Source organism: Trachypithecus francoisi, unplaced genomic scaffold (genome assembly GCF_009764315.1).
Source record: "Trachypithecus francoisi isolate TF-2019V2 unplaced genomic scaffold, Tfra_2.0 Lachesis_group3, whole genome shotgun sequence".
NCBI lineage: Eukaryota > Metazoa > Chordata > Mammalia > Primates > Cercopithecidae > Trachypithecus > Trachypithecus francoisi.
Genome location: NW_022681468.1, coordinates 124,534,990 through 124,553,928, shown reverse-complemented (window position 1 = coordinate 124,553,928; position 18,939 = coordinate 124,534,990). Strand labels below are relative to the sequence as shown.

General features: G+C 42.2%; 1 protein-coding gene across 1 annotated transcript in view; it reads right to left on the bottom strand.

Annotated features, from left to right (window-relative positions):
• Positions 1–8,614: 8,614 nt before the first annotated feature.
• MTFMT (mitochondrial methionyl-tRNA formyltransferase) overlaps positions 8,615–18,939 on the bottom strand; it is a 29,733-nt gene continuing 19,408 nt past the window's right edge. The window contains exons 7-9 of the mRNA XM_033189764.1: positions 11,745–11,823; positions 10,484–10,566; positions 8,615–8,876 (exon numbers count right to left, since the gene is read on the bottom strand). Of these exons, the coding sequence (XP_033045655.1) occupies positions 8,697–8,876; positions 10,484–10,566; positions 11,745–11,823 (342 nt within the window). The 3' untranslated portion in view covers positions 8,615–8,696. The remainder of the gene's footprint in view (positions 8,877–10,483; positions 10,567–11,744; positions 11,824–18,939) is intronic.

Genomic DNA, 18,939 nt, shown 5'->3' with positions numbered 1-18,939 from the left:
TTACCAGGGCATACATTCCATGGTTAGGCACACCGACTGGAATCTAGGTTACCAGGGCATACATTCCAGCTCCACCACTGACTAACCATTTAAAATTCTGGAAAAATGAGGATCAATAACAGTACCTGCTTCACTGGGTTATTGTAGAGATAAAATGGGACAGTCCAGGTCAAGTCCTTACACACATGGCTAGCCTTCAAAAAATGTTAGCTAATAATAGTGATATTGAGAACCTACTGTGTTTCTTCAGACACTGTGCTAGATGACTTATTTCTTTTTTTCTTTTCCTGTTTTTTTTTTTTTTTTTTTTGAGATGGAGTCTCACTCTGTCATCCAAGGTGGAGTGCAGTGGCTTGATCTTGGCTCACTGCAACCTCTGCCTTCCAGCTTCAAGCCATTCTCCTGCCTCAGCCTCCTGAGTGGCTGGGATTACAGGCATGCACCATCATGCCCAGCTAATTTTTGTATTTTTAGTAGAGATAGGGTCTTGCCATGTTGGCCAGCCTAGTCTCGAACTCCTGACCTCAAGTGATCCTCCCGCCTAGACCTCCCAAAGTGCTGGGATTATAGGTGTGAGCCACCACGGCTGGTCAAGTATATTATTTCTATTCTTCATGACAATACTTGCAAAGTAGGTACAATTTTAATTTCATGGATAGGGCAATACATGGAGAGGCTCAGTAACCAGCCTAGCTTTACAATCAGTGACAGGGCTAGGCTCATGCTAGCTTTGTTGACTCTAAGACTCTGCCCCTCAAAGTCATATATTTTCACCTTGAAATTGTTTGATAAATATAAGGAAAAATAGTGAAAATAGGTTGAACTGACTTAAATACAAAGTATAAAGCAACAAACATCCTTTTGGTAGCTATTCTCGAGAACTCAGTTTTACGCTCAGAAATGTTTCTTTTGTCCTCCAGACCAAATGAAGAGTCAAATCCTTCTTTAAAACAAAATCAGCCGGGCGCGGTGGCTCAAGCCTGTAATCCCAGCACTTTGGGAGGCCGAGATGGGCGGATCACAAGGTCGGGAGATCGAGACCATCCTGGCTAACACGGTGAAACCCCGTTTCTACTAAAAAAATACAAAAAACTAGCCGGGCGAGGTAGCGGGCGCCTGTAGTCCCAGCTACTCGGGAGGCTGAGGCAGGAGAATGGCGGGAACCCGGGAGGCGGAGCTTGCAGTGAGCTGAGATCCGGCCACTGCACTCCAGCCCGGGCGACAGAGCGAGACTCCGTCTCAAAAAAAAAAAATAAATAAATAAATAAATAAATAAAACAAAATCTCCTGTAGCCTTCGGGTTCTAATCCTAGTATTATCACTACCTAGCTGTTGCTAGGCCCCTGTTTCATCATCTCTAAAAAGAAATTTTGAATTATATAGGTCCTTCCCCTACTTGAAAATTCTTTTGCTCCTATTGGTCTAAAGACATTTCCAATAGTATAAAAGTTCCTGTAAAAACTGCAAATAGAGCTACCATATGATTCAGCAATCCCACTACTGGGCAGTCATCCAAAGAAAGGGAAATCAATATATCGAAGAGACATCTGCATGCTCATGTTTATTGCAGCAGTAGCCTCAATAGCCAGGATATAGAATCAAACTAAGTGTCTAACAACTGATGGATAGATAAAGAAAATGAGGTATATATACACAATGGAATACTAGTCAACCATAAAAAGAATGAAATCCTGCCATTCAAGGCAACATGAATGGAACTGGAGGACATATTTCTCAGGGTCCTCCAGAGAAACAGAACCATCAAGATGTATATGTAGAGAGAAAGATGTATTACAAGGAATTGGCTCACGTGATTATGGAGGCTAAATCCCCAAATCTGCAGTTGGTGAGCTGGAGAAATAAGTGAAATAAACCAGGAACAGAAAGTTAAACACTGTATGTTCTCATTCATATATGGAAGCTTAAATGAAGCTGATCTCATAGAAGTAAAAAGCAGTGATAGAGGTTATCAGAGGCCTGAAAGGGGAGGGGAAAGGAAGGGTTAGAGAGAGATTTATTAAAGGACACAAAAACTACAACTAGATAAGAGGAACAAGTTCTAGTGTTGTATAGCACTGTAGGATGACCATAGTTAACAACAATGTGTATTTTCAACTAGCTACAAGAGAGGATATTGAATGTTTCCTGCACAAGAAATGACAAATGTTTGAGATGACTGATATCTAATTACATTGATCTGATCCTCTCACATTATTAAATATATCAAAGCATCACAATGTACTCCATAAATACATACAATTATTATGTGTCAATAAGAAATCAAAATAAGTAAAGGCATCTTCTTCTACAAGCTGTTGCTACCATTCAGAGAAGAAAATGTTGTAGGCCCAAAGAAGGGATTATAGTAGCATTTGACTGTAGTGATGTATCAGTCAGCGTTCTCCAGGGAAACAGAACCATCGGGGTGTATACATATATAGAGAGAGATTTATTATATGGAATTGGCTCGTGATTATGGAGTTTAAATCCCAAAATCTATAGTTGGCAAGCTGGAGACCCAGGAGAGCTGATGGTATAGTTCCAGCGAAAAAGCCAGCAGGCTGGAGACCTGTGAAGAACTGATTTTCAGTTCAAATCTAAAGGCAGGGTAAAAACCAATATCCCAGCTCAAAGACAGTCAAGCTGGAGGAGTTCCCTCTTATTCAGCCTTTTTATTCTATTCAGGCCTTCAACTGACCGGATGAGGCTCATCCACATTAGGGGGGCCATCAGCTTTACTGAATCCATTGATTCAAATGTGTGGGGTTTTTTGTTTTGGTTTGTTTTTGAGAGAGAGTCTCACTCTGTCATTCAGGCTGGAATGCAGTGGCACAATCTCACTGCACCGCAGCCTCGACCTCCTGGGCTCAAGCAATCCTCCTACCTCAGCCTCCTAAGTAGCTGGGACCACAGGCATGCGTCACCATGCTTAGCTAACTTTTGTATTTTTTGTAGACAGGGTTTTGCCATGTTGCTCAGGCTGGTCTTGAACTCTTAGACTCAAGTGAGCTGCCTGACTCAGCCTCCCAAAGTGCTGGGATTATAGGCATGAGCCACCATGCCCGACGTGATTCAAATGTTCATCTCATCCAGAAGCAGCTTCACAAACACACCCAGAATAATGTTTGACTAAATGTCTGGGCACCTGATGGCCCAGTCATTGACATAATATTAACCACAGATGACAACAATAGCTGCCATTTATTGAGGGTCTCCTATATGCCAGGCACTTCCCAGATGTATTTCTATTCTGCAAGGCAGGTATTACACATGTTTTTAAACTGAGAAATCAGTTTTAAAACTTTCAGCAACTTGTCCTGAGTCACTCAACTAGTAACTAGCAAGAAAATTTGGTTTTGAGTCTGATGCAAAGCATATGTTTTTCAGCAATGACAAGAACCAAAATAGAAGCATCTTGCATAAGGAGGCAATGTATTTGCAAATACATCCTTTTAACTAAAGCATAAAGTAGACTGTGTTCTACCTTCCTGGGAGGACTCTGGACTCTGGGCCAACACGTAGCTCAGATTAACATGCATCTCTTATGCTAGTTAAAACTATTACTGCTCTAGCAGAAAAATTATTTGATGAGTGTGGTAAAATGCAGAGTCCCAGATGCAGAGATTCTGACTCAATGTCTGTATCAGAGGCCAGGAACCTACTCCAGGTGATTCTGGTTCAGATGAGAAACGCTACTTAGTCACACTGAATTGTTGTTTCTACAGGGGCCTGAACAAAGAGCAAGTCATATGGCTTCCTGATGCCTGTCTGGGATGTGCATCATTTACTTTCTTGAAGAAATGGGCTGCCAACTTGAAGACGGCATTTCCATACCTGGTGTTTATCCTCTAGTTCCAGGATGAGCTTGAGGCTCCCTGGATGGGGAACTGCACACTGTAGGATGGGCCTTGCACTCTTACCTTAAGATTTCAGATGCGCCAGGCGCGGTGGCTCAAGCCTGTAATCCCAGCACTTTGGGAGGCCGAGACGGGCGGATCACGAGGTCAGGAGATCGAGACCATCCTGGCTAACACGGTGAAACCCCGTCTCTACTAAAAATACAAAAAACTAGCCGGGCGAGGTGGCGGGCGCCTGTAGTCCCAGCTACTCCGGAGGCTGAGGCAGGAGAATGGCCTAAACCCGGGAGGCGGAGCTTGCAGTGAGCTGAGATCCGGCCACTGCACTCCAGCCCGGGCGACAGAGCGAGACTCCGTCTCAAAAAAAAAAAAAAAAAAAAAGATTTCAGATGCATGAAAGGTATTTCATACAGTCCTAGGTATACCAACTGTGCCAGTCATGATGACCAATTTCACAGCCCCTTATGCTGCTTTTTCTGCAGAGTGGAATCAATGGATTGGGGTAGGCCTCGACTCACAGTCTGGCTAAGGACTAGTTGTGGTCTGACACAAAAGGTTCTATCTGGCAAGGGCAATGGTAATTGGTTAGAGAGTCAGACAGGCTCCACCCAGAATGTGGGGTGGCAGAGCTGAGGCCATTAACCAGTAGGTAGTAAGAGATCAAAACTGCTAAGTAGACATATGTCATCAGATAAACTATGGGGAACGGGGGGCAGGGAGTGACAGTAACCTAAGGAAACCTCCGAGTTTCTTTCTCTCTCTGTCTCTCTCTTCTCTCTCTCTCTCTCTTCTTTTCTTTTCTTTTTTTGAGACAGACTTTTGCTTTTGTTGCCCAGGCTGGGATTACAGGCATGCACCACCACGCCCGGCTAATTTTTTATTTTTAGTAGAGACGGGGTTTCTCCATGTTGGTCAGGCTCGTCTCGAACTCCCGACCTCAGGTGATCTGCCCACCTCGGCCTCCTAAAGTGCTGGGATTACAGGTGTGAGCCACCGTGCCTGGCCTAAAATCCCCATTTCTTAAAAGAGTTTCAAGTCTGTTATTTGCAACCAAGAGCCTAACTTCACACATACAGATTATTGGTTTCATCAAATGTGAGGGTTTAAGGGATCTCCCTTGCGATTCTGTCAACTATTCAAGATTCCCCTTGTCGAAGTCGTTACCCTGTTTGAGGGGATGGAAGGGGCAGAATATTCCTTAGGTGTTGCAAGAGGAATCCAACCTTTCCTGGGTCACAACTCTGACGGGAAGCTGTGCCCTCAGTCAGGTTTCCCCAGTACTGGTGGCAGTGTCTGAGTGGGCACTTCCTTAGATCCCCTGCAGAAATCATACTCACGAGCTCCTGGAGGACACTGATTTCCGTTCTCTTCCAGTTCCCTAACATGAGCAGAGTGCCTGGAGGAGATTAAGTGTTCAATACATACAATTGGTAAAACAAGGCACTTTCAGAGTCTCTTGTTGATTCTCAAAACTATTTTGGTAGTGTTTTGTTTTCATCATCAGCCTAATTTCACACTTGAAGAAATACAGTTCAGTGATACTGACTTGTCAGAAGTCAAAGAGCTCATCAGTGGTGGATCCAAAACTCTCCATAAGGATTTAACAGCCAATAACTCAAATTCCCTCACCCACAAAAATCTTTTCAATCATCTCCCCTTCATCCCAACCACTGATGTAATTCAGATCTTCACATTCCTTTTCTCTTTTATCCTCAACTTTTAAGTTCAGGGTACGTGTGTAGGATGCGCAGGTTTGTTACACAGGTAACTGTGTGCCATGGTGGTTTGCTGCACAGATCATCCCATTACCTAGGTATTAAGCCCAGCATCCCTTATTATTTCTGATGCTCTCCCTCCCCCCTAACCCCATCCCCACCCCCGAGACCCCTGTGTTGTTCCCCCACCATGTGTCCATCTGTTCTCATTGTTCAGCACCCACTTATAAGTAAGAACATGCAGTGTTTGATTTTCTGTTCCTGGATTAGTTTGCTGAAGATAATGGCTTCCAGCTCCATCCATGTCCCTGAAGATCACATTTCTAACCTTCCAACAGATCTTCCTGCCCAGGTTTTACCCCCAACCTATCTTTCACACTACCACCAAAGTTAAATGTCCAAAATCTAACTCTGATCACACCACTCTCCAACAGTCTACTGCATATGAGACAAAGGCCCTAACTCTCAAAGCCCTCCATGATCAGGCCTCGGCTTGCTTTTCGTCTCATTTCTATCACCAGATTCCACCCTTATCAATTGTTTTCATCCAAACGCTGGGCTTTCCCCTGGTATTTAACATGCCATTTGTTTCTCTTCCATAATCCATTGTTAGCTTTTTGCCAGTCAGCTCTATACCTAGCTCATACATACAAGGGAATGTATGACAAATTTATGGTTTAAAGAATAATAAAAGAACAATCATGCTCCCAGCTAAACATTACCAAAACCCCCTATAGTGTTCTTTTAAGTCTCTGTGCCTCTGCATATGCTAGAATGTCCTTCCAGGCCTTAGTCTACATAGTAAACTCATCCTTTGGAAGCTGATTCCATTGACTTCTTCTGGGAAGCCTCCATGGACACCCCTGAGGGACACAATGCTTCTATTATGCCTCTGCTATGGCATTGATAACTATTATATTTGCTTACACATTTGTCTCCCTGGCACGTTGAAGATGTCAAATATTTGATCTCTGAACTTTGAACATTTGGTAACCAATTTGAAGTTCTAGTGACACAGTAAATGCTCAATAAATCAAATGACCACACAATCCAGTTTGCCTGGGAGAGTCCTGGTTTATGTCTGTTGCCCTGCAGTAATTATTGTAAGTGCTTCTTTCACTCATTAAAGCATCCTAACTTAGATGACCAAATCACCCTATCAATAAATATTGTTGAATTAACAAATGACTTAATGAATAGAGAAAGACTTTCACTGTCAGAATCTAGGAAGGAAAAGTCAATGTGTGGATTCTGCGGTCACTGTACCTCCTTCTCCAGAAGTGCTTGACTCTCCTGGAGATAGAGGAGATGAGTTTGCACACACCAGATGCTCAATAACCTTTATTGCACAAGTTAGGCTGAAAAATGTTAGCACGTTCCTACTTCAAGAAAACCTCGGCCGGGTATAGTGGCTCATGCTTGTAATCCCAGCACTCTGAGAGGCCAAGGCAGGAGGACTGCTTGGGCCCAGGAGTTCAAGACCAGCCTAGGCAACATAGTGAGACCCCTATCTCTGCAAAAAAAAATGTTTTTAAACTAAAAAAGAAAATTAGCCAGCCATGCTGGCCCCACTTTGGGAGGCTGAGGTTGGAGGATCACTTAAGCCCAGGACGTTGAGGATGCAGTAAGCAATGTTTCATGCCACTGGACTCCAGCCTGTGTGGGAGAGCAAAACCCCATCTCTAAAAAGATAAATAAAAATTAAAATCTGGATGCAAAATGTTAATTTATAGTACAGATCAGTGTGGCAGAGATCATTAAATATTACCTACGTTTACTACTTAGTTAAACCTAGCTGGTAGTGAAATGTAAAGAGCTGGCTTTACTGCTTATTGAAATAAAAAATGCAGATTCAATACTCCTAAAATGTCAGTGGGACACGATTTAAAAAAAATTAAACAGATGCACTATTTTTTTTTTTTTTTTTTTTGAGACGAAGTCTCACTCTGTCGCCCAGGCTGGAGTGCAGTGGCCAGATCTCGGCTCACTGCAAGCTCCGCCTCCCAGGTTTACGCCATTCTCCTGCCTCAGCCTCCCGAGTAGCTGGGACTACAGGCGCCTGCCACCTCGCCCGGCTAGTTTTTTTGTATTTTTTAGTAGAGACGGGGTTTCACCATGTTAGCCAGGATGGTCTCGATCTCCTGACCTCGCAGATGCACTATTTTTAAAAAAACCTCTTCTCAGCCAGGCATGGTAGCTTACACCTGTAATCCCAGCACTTTGGGAGGCCAAGGCAGGCGGATCACAAGGTCAGGAGATCAAGAACATCCTGGCTAATGCAGTGAAACCCTGTCTCTACTAAAAATACAAAAAAAAAAAAAAAAAAAAAAAATTAGCCAGGCATGGCGGCGGGCGCCTGTAGTCCCAGCTACTCGGGAGGCTGAGGCAGGAGAATGGCGTGAACCTGGGAGGTGGAGCTTGCAGCGAGCCGAGATCGCGCCACTGCACTCCAGCCTGGGTGACAGAACAAGAATCCATCTAAAAACAAAAAACCTCTTCTCAGTATGTATGTATGTGCATACACACACCAGTTAGGGTTGCCCTTGTTCTTAGGGGAAGATAAATACAAGTTTTATTTAAACTTTTTTTGTAATTCAAGTAGAAAAAGCTATTTTTTAACTACTGTTACATAAAAAGTGGAAAGTGAGGCAATCCATCTTTTTGACAATAATCTTCTCTTCTTCTAACAGTGCCATCTTCTTTGAAAAGTCCAGATAATTCCAGGCCGGGCGCAGTGGCTCATGCTTGTAATCCTAGCACTTGGGGAGGCTACGGTGGGCAGATCACAAGGTCAGGAGTTTGAGACCAGTCTGACCAACAAGGTGAAACCCCCATCTCTACTAAAAATACAAAAATTAGCTGGATGTGGTGGCGTGTGCCTGTAATCCCAGCTACTTAGGAGGCTGAGGCAACAGAATTGCTTGAACCTGGGAGGCGGAGGTTGCAGTGAGCTGAGATCATGCTACTGCATTCCAGCCTGGGCAACAGAGTGAGACTCTGTCTCCAAAAAAAAAAAAAAAAAAAAAAAGAAAGTTCAGATAATTCCTTGTAAATAAGGTTTTTAATAAATTACAAATACGTAACAGATTTTTAGCCATCTTCTTCCTAACTACTTAATGCATTGTTACATAGCAACAGTTTTTTTCTGCTTCTTCTTTGTTGGAAGTCTGAGAGTCTGAAATCTGCACTGGCTTGGTTGAGCTTGGGAATTTTTGTGGTACCAGGGGTACAAATATCCATTGTAGAAGTCAGTAGCCGTTAATGCTTTCTTGAGCATCACTGATCGAACACCAATCCAACTATCCTAAAGGGCAAAATACAAATAGTGAATAGGCAGGGGTGGCAAAACTAAAAAGCCAAGTAAATATCAGTTTATACAATTTTTATCATGGAAACAAACAAACCAACAAACCTTTACTAAATGCCCAGCTGCAAATAGCACTATACTAAGTAACATGTAGAATTCCTTGACTCTTATTAGATTGGTGCAAAAGTCATTGCAGTTTTTGCCACTGAAATTAAAAGCTTATTACCAAGGAGCGATAACAAATGTATAGTCCTGTATAAATGTATTTAAATACAAAGGGAGCAGAATAAAAGATATGTAACATGAAATACATATATAGGCCAGGCGTGGTGGCTCACGCCTGTAATCCCAGCACTTTGGGAGGCCAAGGCAGGTGGATCACCTGAGGTCAAGAATTCGTGACCAGCCTGACCAACATGGTGAAACTCCGTCTCTACTAAAAATAGAAAAATTAGCCAGGCGTGGTGGCAGGTGCCTGTAATCCCAGCTACTTGGAAGACTGAGGCAGGAGAATCGATTGAACCCAGGAGGTGGAGGTTGCAGTGAGCTGAGATCGTGCCACTACACTCCAGCCTGGGCAACTCCATCTCAAAAAAAACAAAACAAAACAAAAAAAAACAAAACATATATATAGACCTGGAAAAGGACAGCAGACATATGCATCCAGCACTATTCCAGAATAAGCTGACAAGAGACAAAGAGAGGTTGATGGATTTTTGTATTCACAGTCTGTAGGTCAATCTATCACACATTTTAAACTGTTTTTTTTTTTTTTTTTTCTGTGACGGAGTTTCGCTCTTATTGCCCAGGCTGGAGTGCAACGGCGCAATCTTGGCTCACCACGACCTCCACCTCCCAGGTTCAAGCGATTCTCCTGCCTAAGCCTCCCAAGTAGCTGGGATTACAGGCGTCTGCCACCACACCTGGCTAATTTTTGTATTTTTAGTAGAGACGGGTTTCTCCATGTTGGTCAGGCTAGTCTCGAACTCCTGACCTCAGATCATCCACCCACCTCAGCCTCCCAAAGTGCTGGGATTACAGGTGTGAGCCACTGTGCCTGGCTAAACCTCTTCTTAAGTATGAAATATCTCACATGAACACCATATGATGCAAAATACCTAGGAAATGGAAGGAATATAGAACGCTTCTCAGAACACACCATGGTCTTATAAATAAAACAATAATGATTCCAAAGTTATTTTAAATAGTTCAAAAATCTCCTCTTTACTACTGTTAAGTAGTAAAAGCAAGTAGGATCCATGTCCTGTAGTAGCTCAGACAGACATTTTGATATGACTATCTTTTATGTTACCAAGCACAAGAGCTGTTAATTAAATTGGGCTGCTAAAAATACACATGTTATTTTAAGAAAGCACTCAAGTTATTGAATCTTCTTTCTTTGATTGAGTAATAATAATGCCTTGGCAAAACTTCATCACTTTCAAAAAATTATGCTAGAGACTTCACTATTTCTAAAGAAAATTAAATGGCCTCTTGACCAAATCTGATGGACAGGTAGTTAAGTTCCAACTAAAAATAATAAATGATACAGACTATAAACACAGTAAAACAACTATGATAACCTGAAACTACGGAAAACATACCTTGCAATAAACCAACAGTATTTGTGACTGTTTGTGGTATATTACTGATCCTGGAATAAGAGCCTGTCCTGTTAATTTTGGATCTGAAGAATGGAAAAAAGAAAAGATATGTAAGAGAGAAAAGCAATTATGCAACTTCATAGTACTTCTTAAAAATCAAAAAAACATCTTGGGAGGCAGTACTGATACCGGAGAGAACACATTTGCTGATGATGCTGACTTTGTAAATCAAAACTTACAAGGAAGCCACAGTGCTTTCTGTACATCAGAAACCCAAAGGAAAGCTGCCTATGAACATACAAAGCTGTAATTCCTTTACCCAATGACCACCTAAAATGCTGAATCTACAAGTTTTGTGTTAGCACTTTGGTGAAATAACTAGCCAACAGTGGAAATACACGGGATGTTCAGGATTTAATCTGGCCCTTTCATCCCTGCCCAAACAAATCCTAATTCCTAGGTTCCTGGGGAACTCCAACTACCTCTAAATTAAACCGGCTTCCTCTGTGGCTCACATTCCTTCTGTCCACCATATTGGGAGGGTGCTGGTGGGCTTTAGAATGGACCTGTGGCATGGTGTATGAATACATTCTGGCCTAGATTTTCACTGAGTTGCCCAGATATTTTCATTATAATATTCACCAGAATGAAACTAATCGAGTCATTCTGCACTCTCTGAAAACTTTAAGGCAGGAAATCACAGAGCTTAAAATGGGATGGGAACACTGCTCTGCCTACTCCCCAGGTTCTTGTAATGATTTTTTTTTTTTTTTAATGGAGTTTCACTTGTTGCCCAGGCTGGAGTGCAATGGCACAATCTTGGCTCACTGAAACCTCTGCCTCCCAGGTTCAAGTGACTCTCCTGCCTCAGCCTCCCAAGTAGCTGGGATTACAGGCATGCGCCACCATGCCCAGCTAAATTTTTGTGTTTAGTAGAGATGGGGCTTCATCATGTTGGTCAGGCTAGTCTTGAACTCTTGACCTCAGGTGATCCACCCGCCTCGGCCTCAAAAAGTGCTGGAATTATAGGCGTGAGCCACCGCACCAGGCCAGTTCTTGTAATGATTAAATGAGAAAATACATGAGAATGAGTGTTGCAAAGAATAAGACAGTAAGTGAATGAAAAGTATTATCATTACTGAACTGAAACAAACTAAAATAATTCTTATTTTTAGTAATTGTGAGATATGATAAAACAGACATCTTTCCAGATAGACTACAGTGAAAACAGTTTCCATGTTAGCTATTCAAAAGTTAGTACCAGCAAGGACTGAACTGTTAACTTCTACCAAATCCAGAAGTTTAATGGTATTCGCCATCCAGAGCGTCTGCAATGGAATCTGCAAGTAAAATTAAAGAAGGTATGATAACGGAATACACTCAACTCCCAAACACTTTTCAACTACTATTTTGTGTTAATCTGGACTTTTCCTGCAATTAGAGGAATTGGGAACTCAGTCACTAAGTTTGATGGAACAGACCATAAACATGACTCTCTATCTCAGTGTTTCCAGGATTTATAAGATGTTAAATGTTACTTTTAAATCAATGTTTATATCTAATATACTAATATTTCCAATTAAAAATGTATTATCCTTATAAAAAATGCAAGCATTACATTATGTTAAAAGATTTTAGAAAATGATAGTATTCTGTATTTATTCCCATCTCTATTAACGACTATTAAGTTTGATGTGCATTTCCCTGTATTTTTTTTCTACAAATATTATTATAAAAACGTAGAACACACTGATAGAGACAGGAGACAGTCAAATGCCACCCAGGTCATTATGCACAGGGGGCTTGCCTAAACATGTCCATGGTGAAAAATTCTGTCCCTTAACACATATGCAGTAAAGGAAATAAATCAATGTGGCGTGGCTCAGACTAAGAGCCCGCATGAGCACTGGAAGAACGGGGGTGGAGCCACCAGAAATTTGTGCCTCACGCCGGGGAAGAGCCTGGCCTCTCCAGCTCCTGTGTGGTAGCCTGCTATTCAATTTGCGGGGTGGAAGCCTGTTGGCACGACTCCCTCTTTTTTGCTGAGAGCTTTTTTTTTTTTTTTTTTTGAGGCGGAGTCTCGCTCTGTCGCCCAGGCTGGAGTGCAGTGGCGCAATCTTGGCTCACTGCAAGCTCCGCCTCCCGGGTTCACGCCATTCTCCTGCCTCAGCCTCCCAAGTAGCTGGGACTAAAGGCGCCCGCCACCTCGCCCGGCTAGTTTTTTTTTTTTTTTTTTTGTATTTTTAGTAGAGACGGGGTTTCACCATGTTAGCCAAGATGGTCTCGATCTCCTGACCTCGTGATCCGCCCGTCTCGGCCTCCCAAAGTGCTGGGATTACAGGCTTGAGCCACCGCGCCCGGCCGAGAGCTTTCTTTTAATAAATTCCTCTCTCCTCACCTTTCAATGTGTCCACGTGCCTAATTTTTCCTGGTTGTGAGACAAGAACCCAGATTTTAGCTGAGTTAAGGAGCAAAAAGTCCTGCATCAATACTGTTTTACAAGGACTTCTGTTGTTTGACCACAAAGCATTGATGTTTCATCAGTACATACTTATTTCATTCTCTCTGCTGCACAGTAACCCGTTTTATGAATACATAATTTATGAACAACTATCTTTATTATACATATTTCAGTTATTTTCAATTTATTGCTATTTATGACACTATAAACTAGGGTAATAACCTTGTAGATATATCTTTGTGCACTTATACATTTCTGGATAATAGTTTTGGGGTTTTTTGTTTGTTTTTAAAGTGGAATGCCTGGGTTAAACAGCATCAACATTTTATTGCTAAACTGCCTGGATAAGTGAGAAAAAAATATGATAATCTCTTGCTGTTTATTATTAGTGAAGCTGAGGAGTTGTCCATGTATTTATGTGCACTTTTATTTCTCTGTAACTTGCCTGTTTATGCCCTGGTTAAAACTGGGATGGTTATCTCATTAATTTCCTAAATATAGAAAATATTTAACTTTTTTTTTTTTTTTTTGAGATGGAGTCTTGCTCTGTCACCCAGGCTGGAGAGCAGTGGCCGGATCTCAGCTCACTGCAAGCTCCGCCTCCCGGGTTTACGCCATTCTCCTGCCTCAGCCTCCTGAGTAGCTGGGACTACAGGCGCCCGCAACCTCGCCCGGCTAGTTTTTTGTATTTTTTAGTAGAGAGGGGGTTTCACTGTGTTAGCCAGGATGGTCTCAATCTCCTGACCTCGTGATCCACCCGTCTCGGCCTCCCAAAGTGCTAGGATTAAAGGTTTGAGCCACCGTGCCCGGCCTGCCTTTTAACTCTTACATGTGTTGTGAATATTTTCCTCAGTTTGTTGACTTTTAATCTTGGGGACAGCCATTTTTTCCATGCATAAGTTTTTTATTTTCATAAGTCTTTTATCTCATGACTTTGGTGGTTCATATCATACTTAAAAAGGCTTACTCCACACTTTAAGATTATTAAATATTGTCAAATTATTCAGTTGTGCTTTTTTCTAGTCCTTGTGATTTTATTTTTATATTTAAATCCTTGATCCATCCATATTTTGATTTTTTTATTAAGGTAAAAAACACATAAGAAAAATCTACTCAATTAACAAATTGTGGCCGGGCGCGGTGGCTCAAGCCTGTAATCCCAGCACTTTGGGAGGCCGAGGCGGGTGGATCACGAGGTCAGGAGATCGAGACCATCCTGGTTAACAAGGTGAAACCCCGTCTCCACTAAAAATACAAAAAACTAGCCGGGCGAGGTGGCGGGCGCCTGTAGTCCCAGCTACTCGGGAGGCTGAGGCAGGAGAATGGCGTGAACCCGGGAGGCGGAGCTTGCAGTGAGCCGAGATCGCGCCACTGCACTCCAGCCTGGGCGACACAGCGAGACTCCGTCTCAAAAAAAAAAAAAAAAAAAAAACAAATTGTAAGTATACCGTACAGTATTGTTAACTACATATGTATTGTTATAATATAGCAGTTACTATGATTTTAAAAGATAGGATTTGAGGGTTTGCCCCACCAATGGTTGGACAGTTATCCCAACGCTATTTACTAGATAATCCATCTTACCCCTCCCTCCCTTTATCATGTAACACATTTCCAACATACCTGAGATCCTAGAGCCTGATTTAAATATGTTAATAAAAATTAACACACACCAGGAAATAAGTTCTCTCAAATTTCTGAATTGAATGCATTTATTTCCAGACTGTAGTTCAATCCTCTATTTCATAGATGAAGAGAGTGAGGCTCAGAGAAATGCAGCTGTTTTCCCAAGGTTGGACCCAGCTAGTTAGTAGCAAAGCCAGGATTGGCTCCTGTTTTCTGATTCTCAGTGCAGTGCTCTTTTTATGACATCCCTTAAAGAGGGTATTTAACTTTGAGAAGAGTTAGGTTGTTGTAATAATTTGAACATTAAATCAAATAAGTAAATGAATTTGAAGAACAAGTTCATAACCGTATCTACGTCATATCCTCTTCTATAACTTGCTGGCTCACTTCTCTTTCGCCTGCTTCAATAAAAGTTCTGAAACAATTTTCATATGTGCAATTTTTTTCTTTTAAATAACTCAAAATATTTTTGAAACATGTTTACTGACTAAAAAAAGATTTCTATTTACTGAGAGTAATAAAGATGGTAGGTACATACTCAGAATATAGTCTTGTTCTGGAGGAGGTAAAGCTCACCTTATCAACAAAGCATTGTAGAAAGGAAAGGGATGGTAAGAATATAATTATTTTGGTGTCCGCCATCATTACTGCCAAAATAGTATGTTTACATGAATTTACATTCACCTAGTTCATTTCCTTTGATCTTGACAGTTGTGTACATGGTCATTAACCCCACTTTAGAGGTAAAAAAAGCAGAAGCTCAAAGACAAGGGCCTTCCTCTTGGTTAGTAAAGGGCAGCTCTAGGAACCAAACCCCACCTTCTGGCTCAGCCTTTTTTTTTTTTTTTTTTTTTTGAGACGGAGTCTTGCTCTGCCGCCCAGGCTGGAGTGCAGTGGCCGGGTCTCAGCTCACTGCAAGCTCCGCCTCCTGGGTTTACGCCATTCTCCTGCCTCAGCCTCCCAAGCAGCTGGGACTACAGGCGCCCGCCATGTCGCCCGGCTAGTTTTTTTTGTATTTTTTAGTAGAGACGGGGTTTCACCATGTTAGCCAGGATGGTCTCGATCTCCTGACCTCGTGATCCGCCCGTCTCAGCCTCCCAAAGTGCTGGGATTACAGGCTTGAGCCACCGCGCCCGGCCCTGGCTCAGCCTTTTATAGCACAAAGTGTTTCTCCGTGTACAGGGAAGATAAACTGCAGAGAGTAAGAATCATCATGTAGTAAGTTACAGGTGCCAAGAGATGTCAAGCTACTGGCCTAAATTGCAGCTCAGGAAGTTGTCTACTTGGTATCTCCATATGAATGTCTTCTAACTTAACATATGTCAAACTTAACATTGCCAAAACTATTGATTTCTCTTCCCAAATTTTTTCCTCCCCAGACATCCTCATCTCAATTAAATGGTTCCACTATTCACCCAGTTTCTCAAGCCAAAAATATATGAATGATCCTAATTTATCTTGCCCTAATTTCCCAGATTCCATCAGCAAATCCCACTGACTCTATCTCCAAGCATAGTCTGGATGTCCACTTCTTTGTATCCACCATTATCACTGTTCCAAACTGCCATCATCTGTCATCTGCCTATAGTTGCAGCAGCTTCTTCTTCTCTTCTTCTTTTTTTTTTTTAAGACAGGATCTTGCTCTGTCGCCCAGGCTGGAGTACAGTGGTGGAATCACAGCTCACTGCAGCCTCAACCTCTCAGGGTCAAGTGATCATCCTACCTCAGCCACCCGAGTAGCTGGGACTATAAGTGCATCCCACGATACCCAGCTAATTTTTGTATATTGTGTAAGAGACAGGGTTTCACCATGTTGCCCAGACTGGTCTGGAACTCCAGGACTCAAGCAATTCGCTCTTCTTGGCCTCCCAAAGTGCTGGTATTACAGGTGTGAGCCACCATGCCCAACCAGTTCCCTAACTGACCTTCACTCCACTCTCTAGCAGCAGCCAGGGCAAACTTTTAAGAATGTACATACCTAATCCCATTACTCCCCTGCCGTGTCCCTCTGATGTCATCCCATTGCACATCAATCCTACTCAATCTTGCTTCTCACCTCACCTTAGCTACTCTCCATCTTGCCAGCTATACTCCAGCCACACCAGCCTCATTTCTGTCCCTCAAACATGTCCAACTCTTTTTCATCTTGGGTTGTTTTTTTGACGGCTTTATTGAGATATAATTCACATACCAGAAAACTCACCCTTTTGAAGCTTCCAAATCAGTGGTTTTTAGTAGACTCAGAGTCGTTCAACCAATGCCACTCGTTTTTTTCTTGCCTAATTTTTAGAACATTTTCATCACCCATCTTCCCCACAAAAAACACACACCCATTATCAGAAACCTCCCATTATCCTCTGTCCTCCAGCCTATGGATTTGCCTATTTTGGACACTTCATATAAATGGAATAATAACATATGTAGTCTGTTGTGAAATAGTTTTTTCACTTAGCATAGTGTTTTTCAGGTTCATCCATGTCATAGCATGTGATTATGGTTATGGCTGAGTATTAATAATATTCCATTGTATGGCTATACCACATTTTATTTATGCATCTATCAGTTGGATATTTGGGTTGTTTTCACTTTTTGGCTATTCTGAATAATGCTGCTATGAAGATTCATAGCACATTTCTGTGTGAGCATAATGTTTCCAATTCTCTTGAGTATAAACCTAGGAATGGAAATACTGGGTCATAAGATGATTTTGTGTTTAACTTTTTGAGGAACTGCCAAATTGTTTTCCACACAGGTTGCACCATTTTTAGAGGTAAACATGGTACCACGAATGTATGAAGTTTCCAAATTTCTCTGCATCCTTGCCAACACTAGTTTTTGTCTGTTTTTTGAATTATAGCCATCCTAATGGGTGTGAAGTGGTATCTCATTGTGGTTCTGATTTGCATATCCCTAAAGACTGATGAAGCTGATAATCTTTTATGTGCTTATTGGCCATTCATATTACGTATCTGCTTGAAAGAAATGTCTACTCAGGGCCCAGGGCGGTGGCTCATGCCTGTAATCCCAGCACTTAGGGAGGCCAAGGTGAGTGGATCAACTGAGGATAGGAGTTCAAGACCAGCCAGGTCAACATGGTGAAACCCCGTCTCTACTAAAAGTACAAAAATTAGCCGGGCGTGGTGGCGCATGCCTATAATCCCAGCTACTCAGGAGGCTGAGGCAGGAGAATCACTTGAACCCAGGAGGCTGAAGTTGCAATGAGTCGAGGTCGCGCCACTGCACTTCAGCCTGGGCAACAAGAGCACGATTCCATCTCAGTAACAAACAAAAAAGAAATGTCTACTCAGTCTTTTTGGCCATTTTAAATTGGGTTATTTGTCGTTTTACTGCAGAGTTGTTGTAAGAGTTCTTTACTCTAGATATTAGGCCCTTATCAGTTATACGATTTGCAAATATTCCCTCCCATTCTGTAAGCTGTCTTTTTTTTTTTTTTTTTTTGAGACAGGGTCTCACTTTGTCACCCAGGATGAAACGCAGTGGTGCAATCACAGCTCACTGCAGCCTCAACCTCCCTGGCTCAAGTGCATCCTCCCATTTCAGCCTCCCAAGTAGCTAGGACCACAGGTGTGCACCATGATACCCAGCTAATTTTTTACTTTTTGTAATGATGGGGACTTACTACGTTGCCCAGTCTGGTCTGAAACTCTTAGGCTCAAGCAATCCTCCTGTCTCAGCCACCCAAAGTGCTGGGATTATAGGTATGAGCCATTATGCCTGGCCTACCTGTCTTTTTTACTTTGTTGATAGTGTCCTTTGAAGCACAACTCTTTAATTTTGATGAAGTCCAATTTCTCTATTTTTAGTCTGATTGCTTATGCTTCATGGCATCATATCTACGAAACCACTGCCTAATTCAAGGTCATGAATATTTACACCTATATTTTCTTCTAAGAGTTTTCTAGTTTTAGCTATTCATTAGCTTCTTTAACTTTTACATATGATGTGACATAGGGTCCAAATTCATTCATTCGATTGTGGACATCCAGTTGTCCCAGCACTATTTATTGAGAATACTATTCTTTCTCCATTTGATTGTTTGGCACTCTTGTCAAAAAAAAAAAAAAAAAAAAAAAAAAAAAGGCCAGGCGCAGTGGCTCAAGCCTGTAATCCCAGCACTTTGGGAGGCCGAGATGGGCAGATCACGAGGTCAGGAGATCAAGACCATCCTGGCTAACACGGTGAAACCCCGTCTCTACTAAAAAATACAGAAAAAAACTAGCCGGGCGAGGTGGCGGGCACCTGCAGTCCCAGCTACTCTGGAGGCTGAGGCAGGAGAATGGCGTGAACCCGGGAGGCGGAGCTTGCAGTGAGCTGAGATCCGGCCACTGCACTCCAGCCTGGGCGACAG